This window comes from Muntiacus reevesi, chromosome 5 (assembly GCF_963930625.1).
Source record: "Muntiacus reevesi chromosome 5, mMunRee1.1, whole genome shotgun sequence".
Classification (NCBI taxonomy): domain Eukaryota; kingdom Metazoa; phylum Chordata; class Mammalia; order Artiodactyla; family Cervidae; genus Muntiacus; species Muntiacus reevesi.
This window is the reverse complement of record NC_089253.1, coordinates 42,265,510-42,288,804: the sequence shown is the minus strand read 5'-3', so window position 1 is coordinate 42,288,804 and position 23,295 is coordinate 42,265,510. Positions and strand designations below refer to the sequence as shown.

The 23,295-nt window shown below is 51.1% G+C and overlaps 2 protein-coding genes across 6 annotated transcripts in view; both read right to left on the bottom strand.

Annotated features, from left to right (window-relative positions):
- DPP3 (dipeptidyl peptidase 3) overlaps nucleotides 1-9,662 on the bottom strand; it is a 31,134-nt gene extending 21,472 nt beyond the window's left edge. The window contains exons 1-3 of one of the 3 annotated variants that reach the window (XM_065937806.1): nucleotides 9,558-9,662; nucleotides 7,902-8,176; nucleotides 299-388 (exon numbers count right to left, since the gene is read on the bottom strand). In XM_065937806.1, coding sequence (XP_065793878.1) covers nucleotides 299-388; nucleotides 7,902-8,176; nucleotides 9,558-9,609 — 417 coding nt within the window. In that variant the 5' untranslated portion in view covers nucleotides 9,610-9,662. Of the gene's footprint in view, nucleotides 1-298; nucleotides 389-7,901; nucleotides 8,259-9,557 lie in introns of all 3 variants that reach the window. The other 2 variants (XM_065937807.1, XM_065937808.1) reach the window with 2 other exon arrangements.
- Nucleotides 9,663-13,285: 3,623 nt separating this feature from the next.
- On the bottom strand, nucleotides 13,286-23,090 carry PELI3 (pellino E3 ubiquitin protein ligase family member 3). 3 transcript variants are annotated; one of them, XM_065936571.1, is made up of 8 exons: nucleotides 22,956-23,090; nucleotides 22,410-22,595; nucleotides 21,652-21,804; nucleotides 18,511-18,640; nucleotides 17,575-17,676; nucleotides 16,409-16,603; nucleotides 15,902-16,090; nucleotides 13,286-14,287 (listed from the first exon to the last, which is right to left on the bottom strand). In XM_065936571.1, exons 3-8 carry the CDS (start codon nucleotides 21,801-21,803, stop codon nucleotides 13,718-13,720), a joined length of 1,338 nt encoding a protein of 445 aa, XP_065792643.1. In that variant the 5' UTR covers nucleotide 21,804; nucleotides 22,410-22,595; nucleotides 22,956-23,090; the 3' UTR covers nucleotides 13,286-13,717. The 3 variants fall into 3 exon arrangements, with proteins under 3 accessions (XP_065792643.1, XP_065792642.1, XP_065792644.1); XM_065936570.1 differs by lacking the exon at nucleotides 22,410-22,595; XM_065936572.1 differs by lacking the exon at nucleotides 22,410-22,595 and having other exon boundaries at nucleotides 13,286-14,260.
- Between the last annotated feature and the right edge of the window lie 205 nt (nucleotides 23,091-23,295).

Sequence of the window (23,295 nt, the reverse complement as noted above, 5' to 3'; positions counted from 1 at the left end):
CCAGAGAAGGACTCCCTGCGTCCACTCTCCTCCACTGTCTCCAGGCGTGACTAACAGGCTCCATCTCTGCAGCACCGAACGGTGCTCAGAACCCTTCCACAGCCTCCCTTCATTCGTCCCTCGGGTCGGCACGGTCGGGAGGTCGCTGCAGCACCCGGGAGGGTGGCTGACCCAAGGCTGTGCAGTGTGGTGGTGACAAGGTCGAAGCCTGGCTCCCGCGCGGGCTCCATCTGCTGCATTCCCCACTCCACCCCACCAGCCCCAAACTGCCCACCTTCCCCAGCCCTCCTCAGCTCACCTTGGGCAGGTTGGGAACAAACTTGGTGTCGCCAAAGGACTTGTAGTTGCCCATGTTGGAGTAGACACCTGCAGCGTAGACCAGGAACGCCTGGGGGAAGGGAGCGTCAGAGGAAATGCAGCCTCCCCACCCCACGGAGGTTCCCTCCTGGGATGTTAACACCCCAGAAGAAGCTGTATGGGTGAGGTGGGGAGATCTAGGGGGCAGGACCCACATCCTGGGAGGTCTAGGGGGCAGGACCCACATCCTGGGAGGTGCCAGTCTGAACTGCTTTCACGGCCCAATCTTTACACACCCATGGTCCAGCCAAACAGGTCTTCTCAACAGCTTCCAAATATTGATACATCCAAGCCCTCATCCACCTTGTTCCCTTCATATCAGCACCCTCTCAGCCACCTGTATCTCATCTGACTTTGAAGGCCCAGTGCAGACACCACCTCCTGTAGGAAGCCTGTCATTAGCCCCCATCTGATAGGCAGCTGGTGCTGGAGGCATCAAAATGTTAGGGATGGAAGGGCCTTGGTCAACGACTCTACGGCTTTTGCAGGATCCAAATCTACCCTTCCTTCCTCTGGCAATATGGCCTTATAGCTTCGTTTTGGGATGGGGCGAAATCTCCCTTCCCCAACTCCAGGGGTAGGCACAGGCCCAAGCTGGCCAGTTAGAGCCTGACCAGGAAATTTCCCAGCGGCGAAGAGTTACTGTTTCATACCAGGGGCCATCAAGTTCGAAGCCCCTAGAGCTCCCCTGCTAAGGTGACAAAAGAAAGCAAAGCTGAACGACAAAGACTGCATCGCAACGGTATCCCTGAGTCTCTGAATCCAGCCATGGCTGAAGCCTCTCTAGCCCTGGACTTTTAAATTATGTGAGCCCATAATTCTCTTTTTTAAAAATAGACTTTATTCTATAGAGTAGTTTCAGGTTCATGGCAAAACTGAGTGGAAAGTAGAGATTACCCCAAAGCGCTCCCCCCGACCCCGCCACCCCACCCCCAGGCGCAGCCTCCACCTCGTTAATATTCTTCACTAGCATGGTACATTTCTTACGATTGAGGAATGTACCTTGGCACCTCATCACCCAGGGATCATAGTTTACACTGGGGACCACTCTTGGCATTGTATATTCTATGGGTTTGGATAGATGTATAAAGACATATATCTGCCATTATACATGACACACCCCTCTGTAGTATACAGGGCAGTTTCGTTGTTTGAAGAATCCTCTGTGCTCCATCCTCCCTCCGCGCCTGGCAGCTACTCATCTTACTAGGTGCCTAGTTTTGCCTTTTCCACATAGCTGGATTCCTACAGTATGTACCCTTTGTGTGATGGTTTCTTTCACCCAGTAATATCCATTTAACTTTCTCTGTGTCTTTTCATGGCTTAATCGCTCACTCCTTTTTAGCACTAATGTTCCATTGTCGGATATACCACAGTTTGTTTATTGATTCAGCTACCGAAGGACATCTTTGTCAGATATATCTTTTGCAAACATTTTTTCCCTTTCATGACTTGTCTTTTCATTCTCTTGACAGTGTCTTACACAGAGCAGAAAACTTTAATTTTAGGGACTTCTTTAGTGGTCCAGTGGTTAAAACTTTGTGCTTCCAATGCAGGGGGCATGGGTTCAATCCCTGGTCGAGGAACTAAGATCCCACATGCCACATAACATGGCCAAGAAAAAGAAAACTTTAATTTTAGTAAGTTCAGCTTATCAATTATTTCTATCATGGATCATGCTTGGTGTTATAACTAAAAAGTTAACTGCATACCCAAGGTCATCTAAATTTTCTCCTATGTTATTTTCTAGGAGTTTTAGTTTTGTATTTAGCACTGTGATTCATTTTGAGTTAAGTTTTGTGAAGGATATAAGATCTGTGTCTAGATTTTTTTTTTACCATGTGGATGTCTAGTTGTTCTAGCACCATCTATTAGAAAGACTACATTTGTTTCATTATATTACCTTTGCTCTTTGTCAAAGATTTGTTCACTATATTTGTGGGAGTCTGTTTCTAGACTATTCTATTGCACTGATCTATTGTCTATTATTTTGCCAACGGAAGACTGTCCTGATTACTGTAGCTTAATAGTAAGTCTTGAACTAGAGTAGCATCAGTCCTTCAACTTTGTTCTTCTCCTTCATTATTGTATTGACTATTCTGAGTCTTTTGCCTCTCCATATTAACTTTAGAATAAGTTTGTCGGTATCCACAAAACAACTTGCTGGGATTTCGACTGGGACTGCATTGAATTTATAGATAAAGTTGGGAAGAAGTGATATCTTGACAATATTGAGTCTTTCTATCCATGGACATGGAGTATCTCTCCATTTATTTAGTTCTTCGATATTTTTCATCAGAGTTTTATAGTTTTCTGCATATACGTCTTCTACATATTGTTAGATTTATGACTATTTCAACTTTTTCGGGTGCTATTGTAAACGGAATTGGGTCTTAATTTCAAATTCTACATTTTCATTGCTGGAATACAGGAAAGCAATTGACTTCTGTGTATTAACTTTGCATTCTGCAACCTTGCTATAATCACTTATGTGTTCTAGGAGTTTTTGTTGATTCTTTCAGATTTTCCACTTAAACAATCATGTCATCTGTGAACAAAGACAGTATTATGTCTTCCTTTACAATATGTATGCCTGTAATTTCTTTTACTTGTCTTATTGCATTAGTTAGAATTTCCAGTACAACATTGAAAAGTAGTGGTGAGAGGGGAGATCCTTGCTTTATTCCTGATGCTAGTGGGAAAGTTTTTCACCATTAAATATGATATTAACTCTAAGTTTTCTAGTTACAGTTTGTTTTTTTTAAATCATGATTGGGTGTTAGAATTAGTCAAATGCCAAATGCTTCTCCTTCTGCATCTATTGATATGATTGTGTGATTTTTCTTCTTTAGTCTATTCATGTGATGATTTGCATTTATTGATTTTTGAATGTTGAACCAGATTGGCATAGCTGGGATAAATCCCACTTGATCATGGTGCATAGCAATGGCACCCCACTCCAGTACTCTTTTGCCTGGAAAATCCCATGGATGGAGGAGCCTGGCAGGCTTCAGTTCATGGAGCTGCTAAGGGTTGGATACGACTGAGTGACTTCACTTTCACGGATTGGAGAAGGAAATGGTAATCCACTCCAGTGTTCTCGCCTGGAGAATTCCAGGGACGGGGGAGCCTGGTGGCTGTCGTCTATGGGGTCATACAGAGTCGGACACAACTGAAGCGACTTAGCAGCAGCAGCAGCATGGTGCATAGTTCTTTTGTTGGATTCAATTTACAATTTTGTTGAGGACTTTTGCATCTATGGTCTTGAGACACATTGGTCTGTGGTTTTCTTTTCTTTCATTGTAATCTTTGTCTGATTTTGGTGTTAGGGTAATACTGGTCTCACAGATGAGTTAGAAAGTATTCCCTCTGCTTTTCTCTTCTGAAAGATTGTAGAGAATTGGTATAATGTCACACTTAAATGTTTAGTAGTGAACTTATCTTGGCTTGCTGTTTTCTGTTTTGCAAGGTTGTTTATTAATTATTGATTCTGTTTCTTTGATATAGGCTTTGCAGATTATCTATTTCTTCTTGTGTGAATTTTATCAGATTGTCTTTCAAGGGATTGGTCCATTTCATATAGGCTATCAAATTTGTGCTTATGAACTTTTTTAGAGTATTCTTTGATTATCATCTGAAGGATACTGCCCATGAATATTCACTGCCCATGAATTTGTAGTGATAGCCCTTCTTTAATTTCTTTTTATTTTTTCCTTCTTTCATTCCCAATGTTAGTAGTTTGTGACCTCTCACCTTTTTTCTTAGTCTAGCTAGAGGTTTATTGATTGCTATGATCTGAATGTTTGTGTCCCTCCAAAATCAGTATGCTGAAACCTAACCTCCAAGGTGATGGTTATTAAGAGAGGGAGCCTTTGGGAGGAGATTAGATCATGAATGAGGGCATAGCCTTCCTCATTGAGATTAATGCCTTACAAAATAGACCCCAGATAGCTAGCTCATATGATCCACCATGTGAAAACACAGTGAGAAGGCAGTAATCTGCAGTCCAAAAGAGGAGTGTCACCAGAACCCAACCATGTTGGCAGCTGTCTTCCATTCTTTTTCTACCTTGGTGGTTGTAACTTAGCCTTATATACAATTTCATTTTCTCTCCTTTTTAGCATATCAATTGTACTTCTTTTTTTACTTTTTTTAGTGGTTGACTTTGCAATAGACATTTTAGTGGGTTGAGTTTGCAATATATACTTACAACGATTCCAAGTCCATTTCATGGGCAGTTTGAGTACTTTATAATAACAAAATAGTCCTAATTCTTGCCTTCCCTCCCTCATATCCCTGCTATCATTCATTTCACTTGTACATAAGCATAGATAGTTGGATATATTGCTGCTATTATTATTTTGGACAAATGTATCTCTTAGATCAGTTAAGAATAAGAAAAATAAAAGCTTTTATTTTACCTTCACTTATTACATCACCACGGCTTTTCCTTTCTTTTTTAATGTACATCTGAGTTTCTGACCTATATCATTTCCCTTCTCTCTAGAGAACTTCTTTTAACATTTCCTGCAAAGCAGATCTACTGGCAACACATTCCCTCAATTTTTGTTTGTCTGAGAAAGTCTTTATTTCCACTATACTTTAAAGGGTAATTTCACAGGGCTTACAATTCTAGATTGGTGGCTTTTCATCTTGACACTATAACTATTTCAGTCTACCCTCCTTGCTTGCAAGATTTCTGAAAGAGTAGATGTAATTCTTATCTTTGTTCCTCTGTAGATATTTTTTTTCCATCTGGGTTCTTTCTTTCTCTTTGATTTTTTCTTTCTCTTTGATTTTCTGTAGTTTAAACGTGATATGCCTATATGGAGGTTTTATTTCTTTCTCTTTTTGCTTTGCATTTAGTGTCCCATTCAGTGTTCTCTGAACTTCCTGGATCTGTGGTTTGGTATCTGACATCACTTTGGGGAAATTCTCAGAAATATTCTATTTCAGATATTTCTTTTGTTTTTTTCTTTCTCCTTCTGGTTTTACCACCATATACATGTTACATTCCTGATAGTTGTCCCGTGGTTCTTGGATATCCTATTCTGTTTTCTTCAGTCTTTTTTCACTTTGCTTTTCAATTTTGGAGGTTTCTATCGAGATACCCTCAAGCTCAGATATTCTTTCCTCTGGTGGGTCAAGTCTACTAAATAAGCCCATCAAAAGTGCCCTTCCTTTCTGGTAATATTTCTTTATCTCTAGCATTTTTTTAGACTCTTTCTCAGACTCTTTTCCATTATAGGTTATTATAAGATACTGAGTATAGTTTCCTGTGCTATGTAGTATGTCCTTGTTATTTACCTACTTTATATATATAGTACTGTATATATGTTAATCCCAAACTGACCACCTGTTCTTACATGCTGTCTACTTTATCTATTAGAGCCCTTAGAATATTAGTCATAGTTGTTTTAACTCCTGGTCTGCTGAGTCCAACATCCCCGCCGTATCTGAGTCTGGTTCTGATACTTGCTCTGTCTCTTCAAGCTGTGTTTTCTGCCTTTAAGAATGTTTTGCCACTTTTTTCTTGATAGCCAGACATGATGTGCTTGCTGGGTAAAAGGAACTGTCATAAATAGGCCTTTAGTAGTGGGATGGTAAGGAATGGTGGCAGGGGAAGTGTTCTAGAGTCCCATGATTTTAGTGGGCCTTTGCTGCTGGACTTTGAACTTGACATGTTCTTCTCAGCCCCATATTCCCACCACTCCTTTTAGATGGTACCGGATGGTCAGAGCTATCTGGAGTTGTGTATTTCCCTTCTTCCAGATCAGTTAGGCTCTAATAAAACCCTAACAGGTTTGGTTCTGGTTAAAAAGTTTCTCCTGAAGGCAGATCATGTTAAGAAGAACAGAATGCTCTAGCATATTTTTAAAACGGCTCCTTCTCACCTCCCCCTGCCAGAAGCAAGAGGGATTTTTTTTCTCTGAAATTCACTGTGAGAACCAGGAGAAGCTCCTGAAAGTAAAACCCCCTAAAGTGTGGGGACACCCTTATGTCCAGTTCCCCCTGGAGTTTTCAACTCTCAGAATTGTCCACACTGAGCCTTCAGCAATTCATCAATTACAGTTCAGATCTTCCTACCCCAGCACTGGTTCCATGGAGGTTTCTGTTCATGAGTTTTTGCTCTGCTAAGTTGTGACTCTGTAACTGTCTGTCTGTTTCTCCAATTTTGGGGGCTGCAATTTGCTCTGGAACCTCACTTCTCTTAAGAATCTAAGAAGAGTTGTTGATTTTTCCATGTCTTCAGTTTTTTACTTGTTAGAAGAGATGGGCAACATCTAAGCTCCCAACATGCCAGACCAGAAACTGGGAGTCATGATTTTCTTTTTTTTTTTTTCATTTAAGCCAATTTGAGGTGGGTTTCTACTTCCAAACAAAACAGTCCCACTGCAAATAGTGAATACTTGGGTAGCACTTTTCCATTAACTTTTCCAGCTATTCTCTCTTTTAATGAGGAAATCAAAGCCTAGAGATGGGATGTGATTACTCAAAGTTAAAAAAAACAGTAGAAGAAACAGCCTGGGCCTCAGCACAGAGATAAGCAATCTAATCCTTTTATTTTACATATAGAAAAACTGTGTCCTCATACATTCTTGGAGAAGCTTTTTCAGAAAATGATTTAACAACACTAGTCAACTGTCAATGTACAGAGCCTTTGACCCAGCAATTCTGCTTCTAAAAATAGATCCTAGTCACACACATGCTTAAGGATGCTTATTTGTCTTGTTTGTAAGAATCACAAACAACCTAAATGTCCATCAATATACAAAGGATTAAACTGATTACAGCGTACAAAGCTGTGGAATGCTTCACAGTCAATAAAAGAAAACGAGGCGGATTTCTACGTACCCCATGGAAGTTCTCCAAGACATAGTGTTCAGTGGAAAAAAGCAGAACTCATAAGAATCTGTAGAATGTGATCTCATTCGTACGTGAAAGAGAAAATAAGCAACTAACACATGTGCATTTCTACTTGTACAGGTAAGCAGCATAGACAGAGTACTGAAAAGGCTATACACCCCACCATCTTCGGTGGTTACCTCTGGGCTAGGCATTGAGAAAAAATGATCTTCATGTTTTATTTTGTGCCTTTCTGCAATGCTGTAAAGCATAAAGAATGCATTCATGTATTCCTTGGCCAACAGACCCACAGACCAGATAAAAACAAGATGACAGGCAGAACATTCTGCCCAGGGACACGCAACATGGTAGAGGAAGATCTGGTTCAGAACACAGACCTCCTGATTCCTACACTGGACTCATGCCTTTACCATCTCCGAGCTTCCACAGCTGTTTTCCTCTACTCCACAGCTCTCGTGATCATCACAACAGCCATCATTTATCTCATCAGGGGGCCACAACCCTAAGAGGTCCAGACGACCCTCAGGCATATTTTGTAGATGAGAAGACAGACTCCAGGAGGGGATGTCCCTGTGTTTAAAACCTTTGATCTAATCCAGAGAGAGACAGAGAGTCCATTGGACCCCTGCTTCCTGGCCCCTCACACCCAGAATGCAGGTTGGCCTGAGAGAACTAACCTGATATTCCTCCTCAGTAAGGCCCTCGGCCAGGGCGTGCTGACGCAGTTGGTCGGGATCCTGGGCACGGAAGAGACGGCTGAGCAGGGCATAGATGTAGGGGGCCTCAGGGGAGGTCTGCAGCAGCACTGCCAGGCCTCCGTACCAGGCGGCCCGTGACAGGTAGTGGGCATAGAGGCGCTCTGTGGACGACAGCAGGCGGAAGGCCTCGCGGCAGTCCAGGCTTGACACGCCGATGTCATTGGGGAGAATGTACTGGGTGTCCGCCATGGGCCCTGCTGAGAACCATCACCGTGATCACAGGCATCATTTATCCCACACCAATGGCATGTACATCTGAGTCTGCACGCTCACGGTCTGAATGAGGAAGGGAATACCATTGCACCCATGCACCAGATATGGAAAGTGAAACTCAGAGATGGTTAGGTGACTCACCCCAGAAGATTACACAATATTCTGGCAGGCAATATTCGGCCTGTGGCCTCCCAAACTTAAAGACTGAATCCAACTACCTAGTACTACAGATTGAAGAAGGCAATGGCATCCCACTCCAGTACTCTTGCCTGGAAAATCCCATAGAAGGAGGAGCCTGGTGGGCTGCAGTCCATGGGGTCGCTAGGATCAGACACAACTGAGCGACTTCACTTTCACTTTTCACTTTCATGCACTGGAGAAGGACACGGCAACCCACTCCAGTATTCTTGCCTGGAGAATCCCAGGGACAGGGGAGCCTGGTGGGCTGCCGTCTATGGGGTCACACAGAGTCGGGCACGACTGAAGTGACTTAGCAGCAGCAGCAGTATTACAGATGGGGAAACCAGGGCCAGGGAGGCAGGGTGCTTTGACTAATAACACAAGGGAGGGGTCAAAAGCGAGGTTCTGCATCTCTGGGCTCCCAGGCCCCTCTCTGTGGTCACCCCTCTTCCCTCTATGATCTCCTAGCCTCCCCTTCAGAATTATCCTGCATGTTCTTCAATTCTGCCCACTACTGTGTTCACAAGGACAGAGTCCCAGCTAGAAGACCCAGGTTCCAAGACTGGCTCAGCCCCAGACTCCAAATGTCAAGTCAGTTTTACTTTTCCACCTCTAGAAGACAGACTCTGACAATAACTCCAACCTCACTGGGTGGCTATGCAAATTAGATGAGGTCACACGGTCACCCTGATCGACAGAAGGTACCTACAGCAGAATTTCCTTGTACTCTTCAGTTCCCACTGCTGGCAGGATCTGCCCCACTCTCATCCCCCTGCCCTCTCCCTGTGCTCAGTCAAGGGACCTTCCCTAAATGAAGAAGCTCAGAGCGGAGACAAAACTCATTTTACAGATAGGGAGACTGAGGCTTAGAGACGCCAAGCAGCTTATCGAATTTTGCTGCCTGGTTAGGACCTGGGTGTCTCCCAACCCAGAGTATTCACAACGCCCTCTTTTACTCTAAAAGAGTTTCCCACCTCCCCCGCCACTCCCGGAGCTGCTCCCAAGCCCCTGGGTTCCGAAAGGGACGTTAACCCTTTGCTGTCCGGAGCGATCCTTGGTCTCGGGGCCGCGATGAATTTGGAAGGGGGGACAGGAAAGGAACGATCTTGAGCTCGGCCTAGACGCGCCCTGCCCCCCGAAGATGACACATGGTGACCCCAAAACCCGGTCGCCGCGCCTCACCTGCCGCAGCTGCTCCGATCGCACACTCACTTCCTGCTTCCGGCTCCTCCATTCATTGGGGCTCCGCCAACTCCGCCTCCACCAGCCAATTGCCGAGCCTCGGGGCCCGGACGGGCATCGCCTACAGCCAATAGGGGCTCTGAGCCGGGCTCCGCCGGCACGCTGGCTCCCCGCCCCCAGGCGCTACGGGGGTGGCTATCGGCATGGCCCCTGCGGCCTTGGCCTTTTGTCCGCAAGCGGCACACGCGCGGGGATAGAAACTTCCGTGTTCAGCCTGGCCCAGGCCTAGTCCGAACAGACGGCGCAGACAAGGCACCCCGAATCCAGGCGGGGCAGCGTGGCTGTTACGGAGCACCGGCGATAAGCCCCGCACAGTCCTGACTCCCGCTCTCCTTTGGAGTTTTTCTGAGTCCCCCGACTTCAGTTTGGGTATAGGAGCCCGCATCGTTCCTCCGTGGTCTCTAGGACCACGGGTAGTGACGAGACTGCAAAGCCCTCCGTTTAGAAGTCGAGCCTGCAGCCTAGCGGGCTCCAGCCGGGGCTGAGACGGTTCCCCCGTGCGGGTCGGGGTTGGGGAGGGGTAGGCGTGGGGAAACGCCCCCAGTGCTGCCCTGTATCCTTTCCAGTTCGCCACGGGCCCGGCCGGGGCAGCAGTTAAATATCTTCGCGTCTGTTTCTTCTGAACAAGGGGCGAGGGGCCTGGTAGTTTCAGGGTGCTTGCCAGGTACCGGATGGATGAGAAGGCTGGCCGCGACTCCAAAAGGCTGCCCAGGGCAGAGCCGAACCTGCATGTCTGTTGAAACTCACAGGAGGATGGGCTGGGTCGGGGAATGGCATGTGGAAGTGCCTAGTGCCCGGCCGGGGCCAAGTGGGGAACATTTTGAGGGTCCCAAATCAGAAATGGAGCAGAGCCAGGCCATCTAAGGATGAGGCGGGCCTGCGCTGCCGGGTAGCTGTGTGTCTTTGGATGAGTCTCTTTACCTCTCTGAGTCTTGACTTCCTTCAGAAAACCGGGCTAAAAATCCTGGTCTTTACTGAAGGGCTGTTGTAAGCTTGAGGGAAGTGTTGACAGTGTTGATGCCCTCTGGTGCTATGCAGAGAAGTGTGGAGGAGAGGGTCTACCCTGAAATCCACACACCCTCCTTGCCAGTTTTTGCCACACCTGTGTCTAGGCCCAGAGCAGCTGCTGACCCCCTCCGGCTCCAGTTTCTCATTCACAAAAGGTGCCCAAGGCCCTGTGTGGCACAACACTGCTAACTGTTGGCGCTGATGGTGATTATCATGACAGGGAGGAACTCAATAAATTGGTCTATGTCCCTAGAAAATCGCCCCTCTTCTTCCCGGTGCCTCAATACTTATTATCTTTAAAACGGGTGTAAAGTCCTCCCTGACTCGGGAGAGGTTGATATGCAAACGGATTAAGGATGAAGTGCCGTCCATCGCCACCAGTGGGCAGCTCAGACCAAGGAAAGATCCCAGTACTCCTGGGAAACCCCCAGCCAAGCTTCATTTTCATCAAGACAGCTAATAAGAGCACTTCCAAAGCTCTATGCTAGCATCTTGACATGGAGGATCTCATTTAATTCCTGCAAAAAAACCTGAGATAGGATATAATTTTATCTAGGGTACATAACAGGAAACAGAGGCTGATGTAGTCACTGACTTCCCTAAGGCAACCCAGGAAGTCCTCTGGTGTCCCTGAACCAGAGTCTAGCCTTCCGCCACATTGTCCCCTCCACCGGCTCCAACACATGTGTGTGCACACATGCACACACACAGAGAGAATTACATGCAGCAGTGCACTCACTGAAGTCATAGCCACCCCTAGCCTTGGCTCTTTCCCATGGGAATAAAGAAGAGGTAGGTGAGGAAGTAGTATTAAGTACATCCTATGTTACAGGTGCCCTTCATACATTCACAACCGCCTGCAATGGAGGTACAGTTATTCCATTTAGCAGTTAAAGAGACTGAGGCTCCAAGAGCTGGAAAAGGGCAGAGCTGTCTGACGCCATCCACCAACACTGAGTTCTCCCTCTTATGGCCCCTGTGCCTTTTGCTTGTCTCTGCTAGAGTCTGAGATTCCCTGATAGAAAGGGCATGCAGGTGTTCCCCTGTCTGGTTCCCAAGAGAACAGAGAGCTGGGAAGAGCTGGATTCCTACTGCTGTGTGTGTGTGTGTGTGTGTGTGTGTGTGTGTGTGTGTGTGTGTGTGTGTGTGTGTGTGTGTGTGTGTGTGTGTGTGTGTGTGTGTGTGTGTGTGTAGGAGTTGCAATGCTCCGATGTCCACCCCAGCATCCTTATTGGGGCTCCCCCGCTGTGGCGGTGTGAAACAAGAATCTGATCGCACCCTCCTCTCACCACCAGCAAGCGCCCTCTGTCCTCTCAACAGCCCCAGGTCTGGTATCTGTGGCTCCAACCAGCTGTGTGGGAGGGGGCAGGGCCCTCCTTTTGGAATCCCTAAGGCTCTGCCTTCTATTAGGGATGATGTCCAGGTCGAGTTGGTACTCAGAGCCTCTTTTTCAGAATTTTATATTCCCAGAACCTCCATCTACCTAATCTTTCCAGTTTGCTTGTCCCAGGAAAGGTCTGGGGCAACCCCAGTAGCACCCTGAGCTTGCCTGGGCTCTCAGGAGGAGGTGACACTTAGCCCGGATGAATAGGGATCCAGTTCAGATTTGGTCTCCATGGCAACAAAGGCCCACCAGATGCCAGCCCAACATTCCCACCCCTCATTCGTTTCTGCTCCCTCCATACCCAGCTCTCTGGTCATCAAGCGTTTTCCCTGCCACGCCTTGGCCCACGCTGTTCCCGTTCCCCAGGCTGCCCTCCCAACTCCTCCCACCCCATCCAAGGAGAGCTGCCCAGTGGCACGGAGGAGAGGGCAGGCTCTGAGGCCAGGCAGGCAGCTGTGGATTAGAATCTGACTTGACCACTTTCTAAACTGTGTGACTTGGACCATGTTCTTTAATCTCCCTGTAAACAGAAATGGTAACACCTTCTTCCCTAGGTCACTGTGAGGATTAAATAAAACTTCTGAGAAGCAGAGCCTGGTGGCTGGGGAGTGCTCAGTGAACGTAGTTATTATCACCATTAGCACAGTGCAGGGCACGCGGTGGGCATTCAGTTGATAGTAGCCCTTGTGTGACAGCCAACGCTCTGGACCGAGAGTCCTCTCCCTCTCCTCGACCCCTGACTGTCCAGAAACGAGGATCCAAACCTCCCCCCAGCATCTTCCCTGTCAGCACGGCCCAACCTCTTTTCCAGCCTCCTTTCTGCCCCCTGCAGTCCATGCTTCAGCCACTGTGAACCCCCCACCCAGTTCCCTGCATACTTATACCTGAGCCTGTCCTCAGCCCCCTTTCTGCCTAGAGCACCCCCTTTCCTGTAGGGATTCCCAGCAGGCCACTGAGGCAGAGCCCTTAAGCCCCTGCAGTGAAGCCTCTCTCACTTCTCACTTTTCTAGCCACCCGTGAGACCAGCTTCACAACTCCTGATAGCTCTCTGATCCTAGCACACAGGAAGCCATGCTATCATCCAGTAATTGGTCTGTCGTTCAGTTACTGGGAACTCTATCAGGCAGGGAACCAGGTCTGTGTCCCCAGATAACACTTGGCAAGGAGGCCAGCCCCCAGTGGGTATCCGCAGATGTCGGTCCCCGCCTGCCACCCACCCGGCACTCACTCGGGGGCTGGAGGCACTGCACGCACGCGGGACACGCGGATTCGTGAGGGCAGCTGAGCAGCAGGTTTATAGAGGAACCCAGGGCAGCAGCGTGGGGGTGATTATCTGGATCTGGGTTGGCAGGCTCAGGGCACAGCCAGCCTAAGCTGGGGGTCAGGGACCCATGGCCCCTTCATTCCCCCAGGGGCACAGTGTAGGCGGCATGATGTGGGATGCCCCTAGAAGGGCTGGGGCAATAGGGCTGGGCCTCCCTCCATCAGCCCAGGACAGAGCTGGTGCTGAGAGCCCCATCATTCTGTCTGGGGTGAGGGTCCAGGGACCCCCTCTGGAGCCCAAGTTAGGAGGGAAAGGGCACCGCCCACCCAACGCGTCCATCTGGCCTGAGGATGAGCCAGCAGGTAGAGTCTCACATGCAGAGCTCCCTGGAGGTGGGGGACCCAGGCGGGCAGGCAGGCGCAGCAGCAAGGGGCCCCGAGGAGCCTAGTCCAGTGGCCCCTGGAAAATGAGGCGGACACAGCCATGCTCGCCAGTGAGCCAGGCCCCACAAAAGGGGCAGGCGGCGTGGAACGCGTGGGTGCCATGGGGCAGTGGCGTCTGAGCCCAGTAGCGGGCAGTCTTCTCAGAGCAGACGTGGCCGCAGGGTGCAAAGGCATGGCTGGGCGGCCCGGGGTCCAGGCAGAGGCCGGCCTCCTGGCCGAGCCACAGGGGCACGTAGGGCCCCACGAGGCGGCAGAGGGGACACTCGCGCTCCTGGGGGCCCCGCTCTCGCCGGCAGCCCCAGCCGTGGTAGCCGTGGACGTGGCCGCAGCGGACGTACACCCAGGGCTGCTGCTTGTCGGGTGCCGTGCGACCGCGGGCCGGGCTGGGGAAGGCCAGGGTGCTGAGGCCCACGGGACACTGGGGCCGGGCTGCGTTCGCCTCCTGCCGCTGGGCCTCCAGCTGCTTCAGCGTGGGCGCCCGCAGCAGCCCCGCCGGTGTGCGCCACAGCAGTGTGGCCCCGCACAGGTCGATGAGGGAGCCGTCCTGCAACACGTTGGACTCGTTTTCCACCTGCAGGGGCAGCAGAGGGGCCTTCGTGCCCAAGGGGCTCCTGAACCCCAGCCATCCGACCGCCATCACCCGAGTCAAGCCACCCATCCATCCCCCTGAACCTCCCTGGAGGGAGCACCCTGGATGCCCGTGGGGCTGGCTGGGGCAGAGGAGGGGGTGGGCTGGGGCAGAGGACCAGAGGAGACTGAGAAGCCCCATGGGCCAGCAGGAAAAGTGGTCCTGGGTAAGCACCATCCCCCCAAAACCAAAACCCAGAAAACTAGCAGGGACTTTCAGTGGTTAGGGCTCTGCGCTTCCACTGCTGCGGGCCTAGGTTCAATCTCTGATTCTTCTAAGTCTTCTAAGAGTCGATCTTATCTTGCAAGCCAGGCAGCAAGGCCAAAAAAAAAAATAATAATAATCCCAGGCAGGCACCATGCCTTACTCTCAGTGGAACCTGCGCCTCGGTCACTTCATCTGTCAAATCAGAAAGCCTGGACTCTGGAGTGGGGCTTCCCTGGTGGTCCAGTGGTTAAGACTCTGTGCTTCCCCTGAAGGGTGTTTGAGCCCTGATTGGGGAACTAAGATCCCACATGCCACATGCTGTCCCAAAACAAGGCCTGGACCAAAACAGAAGTTTTCTAAAACATTTTCTCAAGCTCATCTTCCCTGATGGCAGAGACCAGAATTTTCTGTGTCCAAACCACCAGGGACTTAGCCCAAAGCCTAAGGGCTGAGGTTAAAAGCAAGGACTCTAGCGCTAGATAGTCTGGGCATGAATTCTGGCCTCAGGGTTTACTAACTCTGTGTCTCTGGTCAAGTAACTTATCCTCTCCGTGTCTTAATTTCCTTGTCCTCAAGGTGGGTTTTACTTCCCTGTGTAGCAAGTGGTTCTTATGAATCAGTGTGAAAACCTGGAACAGTGCCTGGGACATAGGAGGTGCTCAGTAGCGGGTACCAGTGAGAGGTTCACAAGCCTAATTTTACAAAATAACGTTTCCCCAGATCTCCCAGTGGAACTGATGCCCTGGGAAGATAAGCCATGCTTTTCTTTGAGGCTCGGCATCTCCTTGCCCCATGTACTCACAGCTAGGAAAACCTCTACGTGGCCTCTTTGAGGATCTTGGCCATATGACATTGGGCAAGCCTCATCTCTCTCTAGGACTCTCCCAGCTCCCAACATTAGGTTCCCCATCACCTATGTTAGCACTACTCCGAGGCCCTTTCCTGCTAGGAAAGAATAAAGCTAAACTTGCCTGAACGTGACAGACACGTTAAAAACCACCAACACTTCGGGCTATAAACTGCTCACACACGGGCCAAGTGTCACCCTCATAAGAGGGTGTGAGTTTTTCAGCTGGTGACATCCTCAGAAGCGCGTGGAGCTGTACAGGTGCCTGTCCGTGCTGCTTCACATAACCCTGTGGGTCTCTGGCAGTATGTGGGCTACACCTGGAGATGCTGGTCTGGTCCCCACTGTGGCGCAGATGGCACGTGCCCCCACACGGAGCCTGTTGGGGCTCCCCTGTGCAGCAGGACTGGAGATCACCTCCTGGCTTGGGCAGGGGGCAGGGCAGATCGGGAGGGCCCCGGGAAGGATGAGGGGGTGGGGAGGAGGGTGGACAGGCCACCTACCAGCTTCCCCCGCTGCTGTGCTGAGCGGCTGTCCCTCAGAGTATACACATTCCCACAGACCGAGATCTCCCGCCAGACACCCGGGGCCGAGTCCTCAGAGAAGCCGCCTGCTGGGTGCATCACCAGGACCCCGTTGGTAGTTAAGCCGTCCATCAGCCCGTCGGGGGTCCGCCATTTGGCTGCCCGCTCCTGGGACCACATGTGGGATCAGATCACATCCCTGAGTGGCCCCCAGCAGGCCTCGAGCCGGGAGTGCTGCCCCTCTACCCTGGAGACCAGAGGTGGCCCAGAGAGGACTGGAATTGGCACTGTGTGACCTTGGGCATCACCTGACCTCTCTGAGCCTCACTTTGCTCATCTGTTAAGTAGGGGTGCTAATCCCCGCATAGGTGGTGGTTATAATTACTGCAGGCTGGTCCATCACCCCTGGAGGCTGCCCCTCCCCAGCCTACCCCTCGGCTCACTCTCAGATGTAGCACTGGTCCCTGCCTGGGGGGGCTCACTCACTCCAAGGAAGATGTTGCTGGAGGCATCGAAGCCAGCGGCATAGATGCGGGCAGTATAGGGTGGCCGGCGGTCACAGAGGATGCGGCAGGCGTAGCGGGAGATGGTGCTCTGGGCAGAGGGGCCCTCAGCAGCCCCTCCCCCAGGGGACGTGTCTGTCACCACGAAGTCAATCATGTTCTCCGTGGAGCGGCCAATCTGTGAGGGAGAGGAGGGCAAGCACAGGAATGCTGTGTGCGAAGGTCAGTGCCAAGGGCTTCCCGCCCCAGGGCTCCCGGAAGCTGTTCTGTGGGCAGGGTGACCCAACGACAGGGAGATGATGCCATCCCAGTTCTCCAGGGTCCATATCCAATCACCGGTGTTAGGGTTTCTCTTTCTCTGTCTCCCCCGCAGTTCTGGGAACCACCCCACTCAGTTAAAAACTAGCTGATCTGCAGGACTTCCCTGGTGGTCCAGTGGCTAAGTGGTCCAGTCCTCCACGCTCCCCAGAGCAAGAGGCCTGGGTTTGACCCCTGGTCAGGGAATTTGATCCCTCATGCTGCAACTAAGACCCAGCACATCCAAATAAATAATTAAAAAAAAAAAAAAAACTAGTTGATTTACAGATAGAACAGTGAAAGGGTAACTGGTACCTGTAGTCTGGGAAGGCTCAAATAGTAGTAGAAAATAGTGAATTTGGAGTAAATATTTATTATATATCATGTTACACATTTCGTGTGCAGATCTCAGTTAACTTTCCCAAGGATGCCATGTGGTGGGACTGTAATGAGCCCCACCTTACAGATGAGGAAACCAAGGCCTAGAGAGGTTAAGGGACTCTTGCCCAAAGTCACCCAGCTCCTAACTGACAGAGCTGGGAGCAGAGGCCAAGCAGTAGGACTCTCACACCACACTCTGAACCCCTAAACTGTATGTCTCCCACAGCCTGGGAGTCCAGGCTTGGGTATGAATCTTGATCCAGCCACTGACTGGCTGTGTGAGTGGGAAGTCAACAGCCCTCCCTCGGGTATCCTGCTTCCTCGTCTGAAGAGTGGTCCGCTGCACTGAGGACCCCAAAGCACCTGCCCCCTGGCCTTTGGTCCACCAGCCCCCCCGGGACACCTGCAGAGCTGAGCATCCAGGCCTGGGGACCCAGTGGCCAGGAGGCTGGTGGAGGCACCTGAGCCTACCTGGAACATATCTGTGTCGCTGTCATGAGTGTACTCGACTATGACCGAGTGACTCCGGGACAGTGTGTAGGAGATGCTGTGCTGGCCCCGATTGCTCAGTGCCTGGGGACAGAAAGGAGAAGTCGTTTCACTGGGGATGTAGCCAGGGGAAGTGTGAGCTTCTGAGACAGAAGCTGGAGCCTGACACCCAGCTGCCACTCCCAGGGAAGGGGCGGTTCCACCGCTTACAGAGGGCGAACTGTGCAGCCAGCCCTTTACACGGGTTATCTTATTTGATCCCCATGTGCATGGTCATCGCTCAGTCATGTCAGACTCTTCGAGACCCCATGAACCGTAGACCACCAGGCTCCTCTGTCCATGGGATTTCCCAGGCAAGAATACTAGAGTAGGTTGCCATTTCCTTCTCCAGGGGATCTTCTCCACCCAGGGATGGAACCTGCCTCTTATGTGTCTCCTGCATTGCTGACAGAGTCTTTACCACTGAGCCATTGGAGAAGGCCCTATGTGGTCCCTACAGCTTCCCAAAGGAGGCGTGGTTATCATTCCCATTTTACAGTTGGGGGAAACCGCAGTTTAGAGAGGAGAAGAAACTGGTCAGATGTCAAATGACTGGAAGTGGCAGAGCCCAAACTACAACCCCAACCCTCCGAAGCCAAAGGCTTTGCCTTTGTCATTGCTGTGTGATTGTCACGTCCCCTTCCAGAGCCTTGGCCTCCTCTAAAATGATGTTGACCACTTCCCCCCAAGGGATGGGATCTAGTGGTCCAGGAAATACTTTGCAAGCTTCGACACACTCCGAGAAGTCTCCCACCAGCCCCATTCTCTGGTTTCCCAGGGTCGTGAGTGAAGACACATGGGTTCCCCTGCTCTGGCGGGGCCGTGGGCAGGTAGGACTGGGAAGACTGGTCCCCGGGTCTGCTAGGATGAGCTGCTTGCCTTGGAGACGAGCGGCGTTGAGATGTGGTGAATGACATCTGGCTTCACTCCATTGGCATGTGGCCGGCGACTCAGGGCCAGGCGGCTTCGGCGGCGGCCCTTGTCCCCATTTGCCAGACACCCATTGTAGCTGTGGATGAGGGGGTTAAGAAGAAAAGGTTGCAAGAAGAGAGAGACTGAAGGTGAGCCCCCGAGAGACTAGGAGGAACCACCAACTTCTGCGCAGATCCTAGAACAAGCCCTAAAAAGCCCTAGTACCACCAGCTAGAAGACCCTACTCTATCAAATTGGTGCCTTGGAGTGAGGTGGCAGGGGGGTGGTGGTCAGAAGATCTTCAAAAGGGTTGTTATTCAATTAACCAGTGTTTTCTGGACTCCTGAACCATGCCTGGTCAGGCACTAGGTGCTGGTGGGAAAAGGTGGCATACCACAGGTCAGTTCTGTGCCCTAAGTTGTTTGAGGAACCTGGATGCCCCCTGCCCTGACCCAGGCACAAGCCAAGTGTGTCCCAGGCCTAGAGACAGGAGAAAGGAATTCTGACTCCAGGAGCAGGTTTCTAAGGGAGGAGACACCTTTACTGGGCCTTGAAGAACTAGAAAGGAGTCACCTTTAGCAAACTGTCATTTATTAGATCACAACTACTACCGGAAACCAGAAAGGAAGTAAAAAAAAGACCCACAAAGCCACTATCTCTACATATCCATACACATCAGATTTCTTCCTTTCCAGCCTTGTCCAGATTGTAGAAGGCAAAGATGGGGTGAGTCATAACCTTGATCGCTGCCACGAACTGCAGCCTCCTGTGTTCCTGGTGCTTCACATTATTAATTACCTAATGGAATCTGTGTAATGTCCTGCCAGGCAAGTATCTTTCTATCTTTCTTCTCACTTTATGAATGAGGCAAATTGAGACTCAGGGAGGTTAAATGACTTGCCTGAGGTCCCAGGCTAGGAAGTGGGAAAAGTCTAGATTTGACCTCACATCTGTCTGACTCCAGGCTCTTTTGCAGAAGATTCTCGGTAAGGAGGGCTTACCTGAGCAAAGGCCCTGTGACGAGCAGAGTTTGGGGAGATAAGAAAGTGATGACTTGGGTGGGAGACTGCAGTTGGGGAAAATGACCTTGGTGGGAGGGCCCTGAACACCAGGGAGAGCATTTTTAACTTTATTTCATAAGCACTGGGGAGCCACGGCAGGTTTGGCAGCAGGAAGTGAAAAGGATAAATAGCTGCCAAAACAGCCAAGGACCACTTGAATCAGAATCTTCTCTGGACCCACAGAGGGAGATTCTGATTCTGTAGGTTTGGGATGAGCTTGTCAGTGGGTAATTTTCAGTGTGCTCTCTGGGTGGCTCTGATGTCCAGCCGATGTGGGGCTTCACTGCTCTGTGGAGAACAGATGGCACTCAAGAGAGCCTGTCGCCTTAGGTCTGAGCTCTCCCTCATCAGTGGCCTCATCCCCAGCTGTGATTCCAGCTCTTCCTTTGGGACATGAAGCAGTTGCTTTCCTTTTTTTTTCGCAGGGGGCAGTGGGGGAAGCGGGCAGTGCCATGTGACTTGTATGATCTTAGTTCCCCAACCAGGGATCAAACCCTGGGCCCTTGGCAGTGAAATCGTGGAGTCCTAACCACTGGACCACCAGGGAATTCCCAAGTGGTTGCTTTTCTAATGCAAACACCCCTGAGAGGGGCATCACTTTTGCCCTTGTAAGCTCTTCCCACATATGGGGGGTAGGGCAGTTCAGGACACAGGCTGAGGGTTCATATGAACCTGACTTAAATCCTGGCTCTTCTGCTTATCATATAACCCCTGCGTGCTAAGTCACTTCAGTCATGTTCGACTCTGTGACCCTGTGGACTGTAGCCCGCCAGGTGCTTCTGTCCCTGGGATTCTCCAGGCAAGAGTACTGGAGTGGGTTGCCATGCCCTCCTCCAGGGGATCTTCCCAACCCAGGGATCGAACCCGCGTCTCTTACATCTCCTGCATTGGCAGGCAGGTTCTTTACCACTAGTGCCACCTGGGAAGCCCTATAACCTCTGTAAAATGGGGCTAATTTTTTCAGGATCTACCTCACAGGTTCATTATGAGAGCTAAATAAGCTAAAGCATTTTAAGATGCTTAGCACAGAGTTTGGCATATATTTAACAAGTCCTTGATAAATGTTATCTATGATTATTATTACTAAAAAATAAAAATAAAAGCACATGGCATGTACATGTCAACAAACAATAGCCATTATTATTTCTAAATAGTCATCACAGCGATAACATAGTTTATCAGATACTCTCTTCAGGGGAGAGAGAGAGGCCAAAAGGAGGTGAAGGGAGGAAGGAGAGGGATCTGTGCATGGGGCAAGCATCCTGGTCAGGTGAAGACCAGGAACAGATGAGGTCTACTCAGCCACCAGCTCACCTTGCTTCCTCTCTCCTGGCCTCAGTTTCCTCATCTGTAGCATAAGGGTCAGCTGTCGCTGAGTGAAAGTGCACTAAACCTAGAGTAAGAAAGACCTGGGTCCAAATCCCAGCCCTGCCACTTAAGAGCTGTGTGCGCTTGGGCCAGCCACTTCCCCTCTCTGAGCCTTGGTTTCCTCACCTCCTTCCTCACAGCATCTTTGTGAAGATTGAAATGAAATCATGTCCATGAAAGGGCTTGGCACAGGCCTGCCTCCCAGAACACTTGGTGCCGGCCAGGCACTGTGCTACGTGCTTTACAGAAATCACCTCAGTCGTTCCTTCCAACAACCCTCTGAGGTGTTATTATTACTATCATCTCTACTGGTAAGTGGGGAAATGGAGGCACAGGGAAGTTAAGCAACTCACGGAGGCAGGATTTGAACCAAGCATTTTTGCTGGCGAACCAGAGTTCATCCCAGACTACACACACGAGGTACTTTATGAAAGGCAGCTGGCGCTACATTCTTCCGTGCAGAAACTTAGGTGGGCAGGGTTGTCTCCGTAATTTATGAAAAATAGGAAGATAAAATGACAATTGTGAATTGAAGTGGGCTTGGTCAAATTTGTCTCCCAGCTGGGAAGGTGAGGAGGGACGAACAGCAAAAGACTCTAAACGGGGAAAGCTGGGACCCTTGGTCTGTCTGTCCTGCGGGGTGCCTGGTGCCCCGCCCCCTCGGACCAGGGAGGCTCACCCCAGAACGATGAGTTCGCCATACTTGATGGGCTCCTCCCCAGGCTGTGCATCTTCACCAGGAGAAGACAGCACACAAGAGCCCTGGTTCCCCGGGTGCTGAAGATCTGAGGTTCGGGGAGACCCCACTTCAGGGTTTCCTTCCAGCACCATTCTGGGCAGAGGGGGAGAAGAGAAAAAGAGCTTTGCAGTCTCCCACCCCAACCCCCCTCAATGCCAGCTTCAGCCTGCTGCAGGCCACCTAGGCTAAGACCAGAGTGACCTTTCACCCACTCTGTTGCTATGGCAACCACTTCACCTCTGCCTCCCCTAAACTGTCAGCGTTGCTGGGATACCAGGGAAGGGAGATGGATGGGGTGGAACCAAGAGGGAGGAGCTGCCCAATCAGAGGGTCAGAATATTTGGCAGAGCCAGAGGGATGGCTCAACTTGGGTTGGCCAGAAGCTTCTTTTTGGCAGGACCTCTGTCTGGGATGTGCTTGGAAGAAAAGCACCCCAGGAGTTGGGGGCCCCTACTGCTCATCTTACATTCAGTTCCTGGGTTTGGCTCTCAGCCCCAGGACTTCTGAGGAACCCTTCTGTCAGGTTTTTGGAATCTACCTATCCGTCTTAATCTTTCTGCCCCTTTGCTAGTCTAGGCCTCTATCTGTCTGTCTGTTTTCTCAATGACTCTCTGTCCGCGCCGCTGTCCTTTTCGCCACCTTTTACCCACCCTCCTCCCCACCTCCGCCGGTCTGGGCCCCGCTACCCCTTCATTCACCTGCCTCAGTCTCCCCATCCTGCCCTCACCCTGCGGACAGGGCTCTGGACACCTCCCGGGTGCGCTCCTCTCCCTCCCTCAGGTGTCAGTCTGCAGTCCCCGGGCCGCTCAGGTCTCTGGAGGCCTGTGGGGGCGGCGCTCCCCCCTCCCGCTTGGGCTGCAGCAGAGCCCGTCTCCGCAGGAAGCCTGTGTGGAAAACATCCCCGCGCAGGAGGGACTGCGCCGGGGCAGGCCGGCGCCCCGCGCCCGGGGCGGGCACAATGACAGCCCAGCGACATACGCAGACACAGCCGGCGGCCCCTCCACACAAACACGCGCGCGCACGCACACAGTCCCGCACAACCCGAGCCCCGCGAGCAGTGCCCGGACGGGCGCAGAGCCCACCCTAGACCCGCGACAGCAGGCGCGGTCGCGCAAACAGCCACAGGCGCCCGCCCTCGGACCGAGTATCCCCCCCACTGCCACCCTGACACTCAAAACACGCCCCCAGCGTCTGTTGGGGCCCGCCCGGCGAAGCCCCCGCCCCCTCCGCCTCGGCGGGCTCACCTGGCCGCGCTCTGGCTCCCGCTTGGCGCTGCTCCCTCTGCGCCTCGCCCCTGCTCGGCCCAGGGGCCGTTGCGGCGGGATGGGCCCGGCCGGCGGCAGCTCCGCGCTGCCTTGTCACGGGGACACCCGGGGCCGGGGGAGGGGTACGAGCGCAAACAGTCACGCTCCGCCCCCTGTCCCTATGCCCCGCCCCATGGAAAGCCCCGCCCCTCGAGACTCCGCCTCTTGCGGTGAAGCTCTGCCCCAGTCGGCGGAGACCCGCCCTTTCTCAAGAGGCCACGCCCCTTATCGAGCCCCTCCGCCTGGGCCCCTGGAAGCCACGCCCACCACTCAGCTCTAG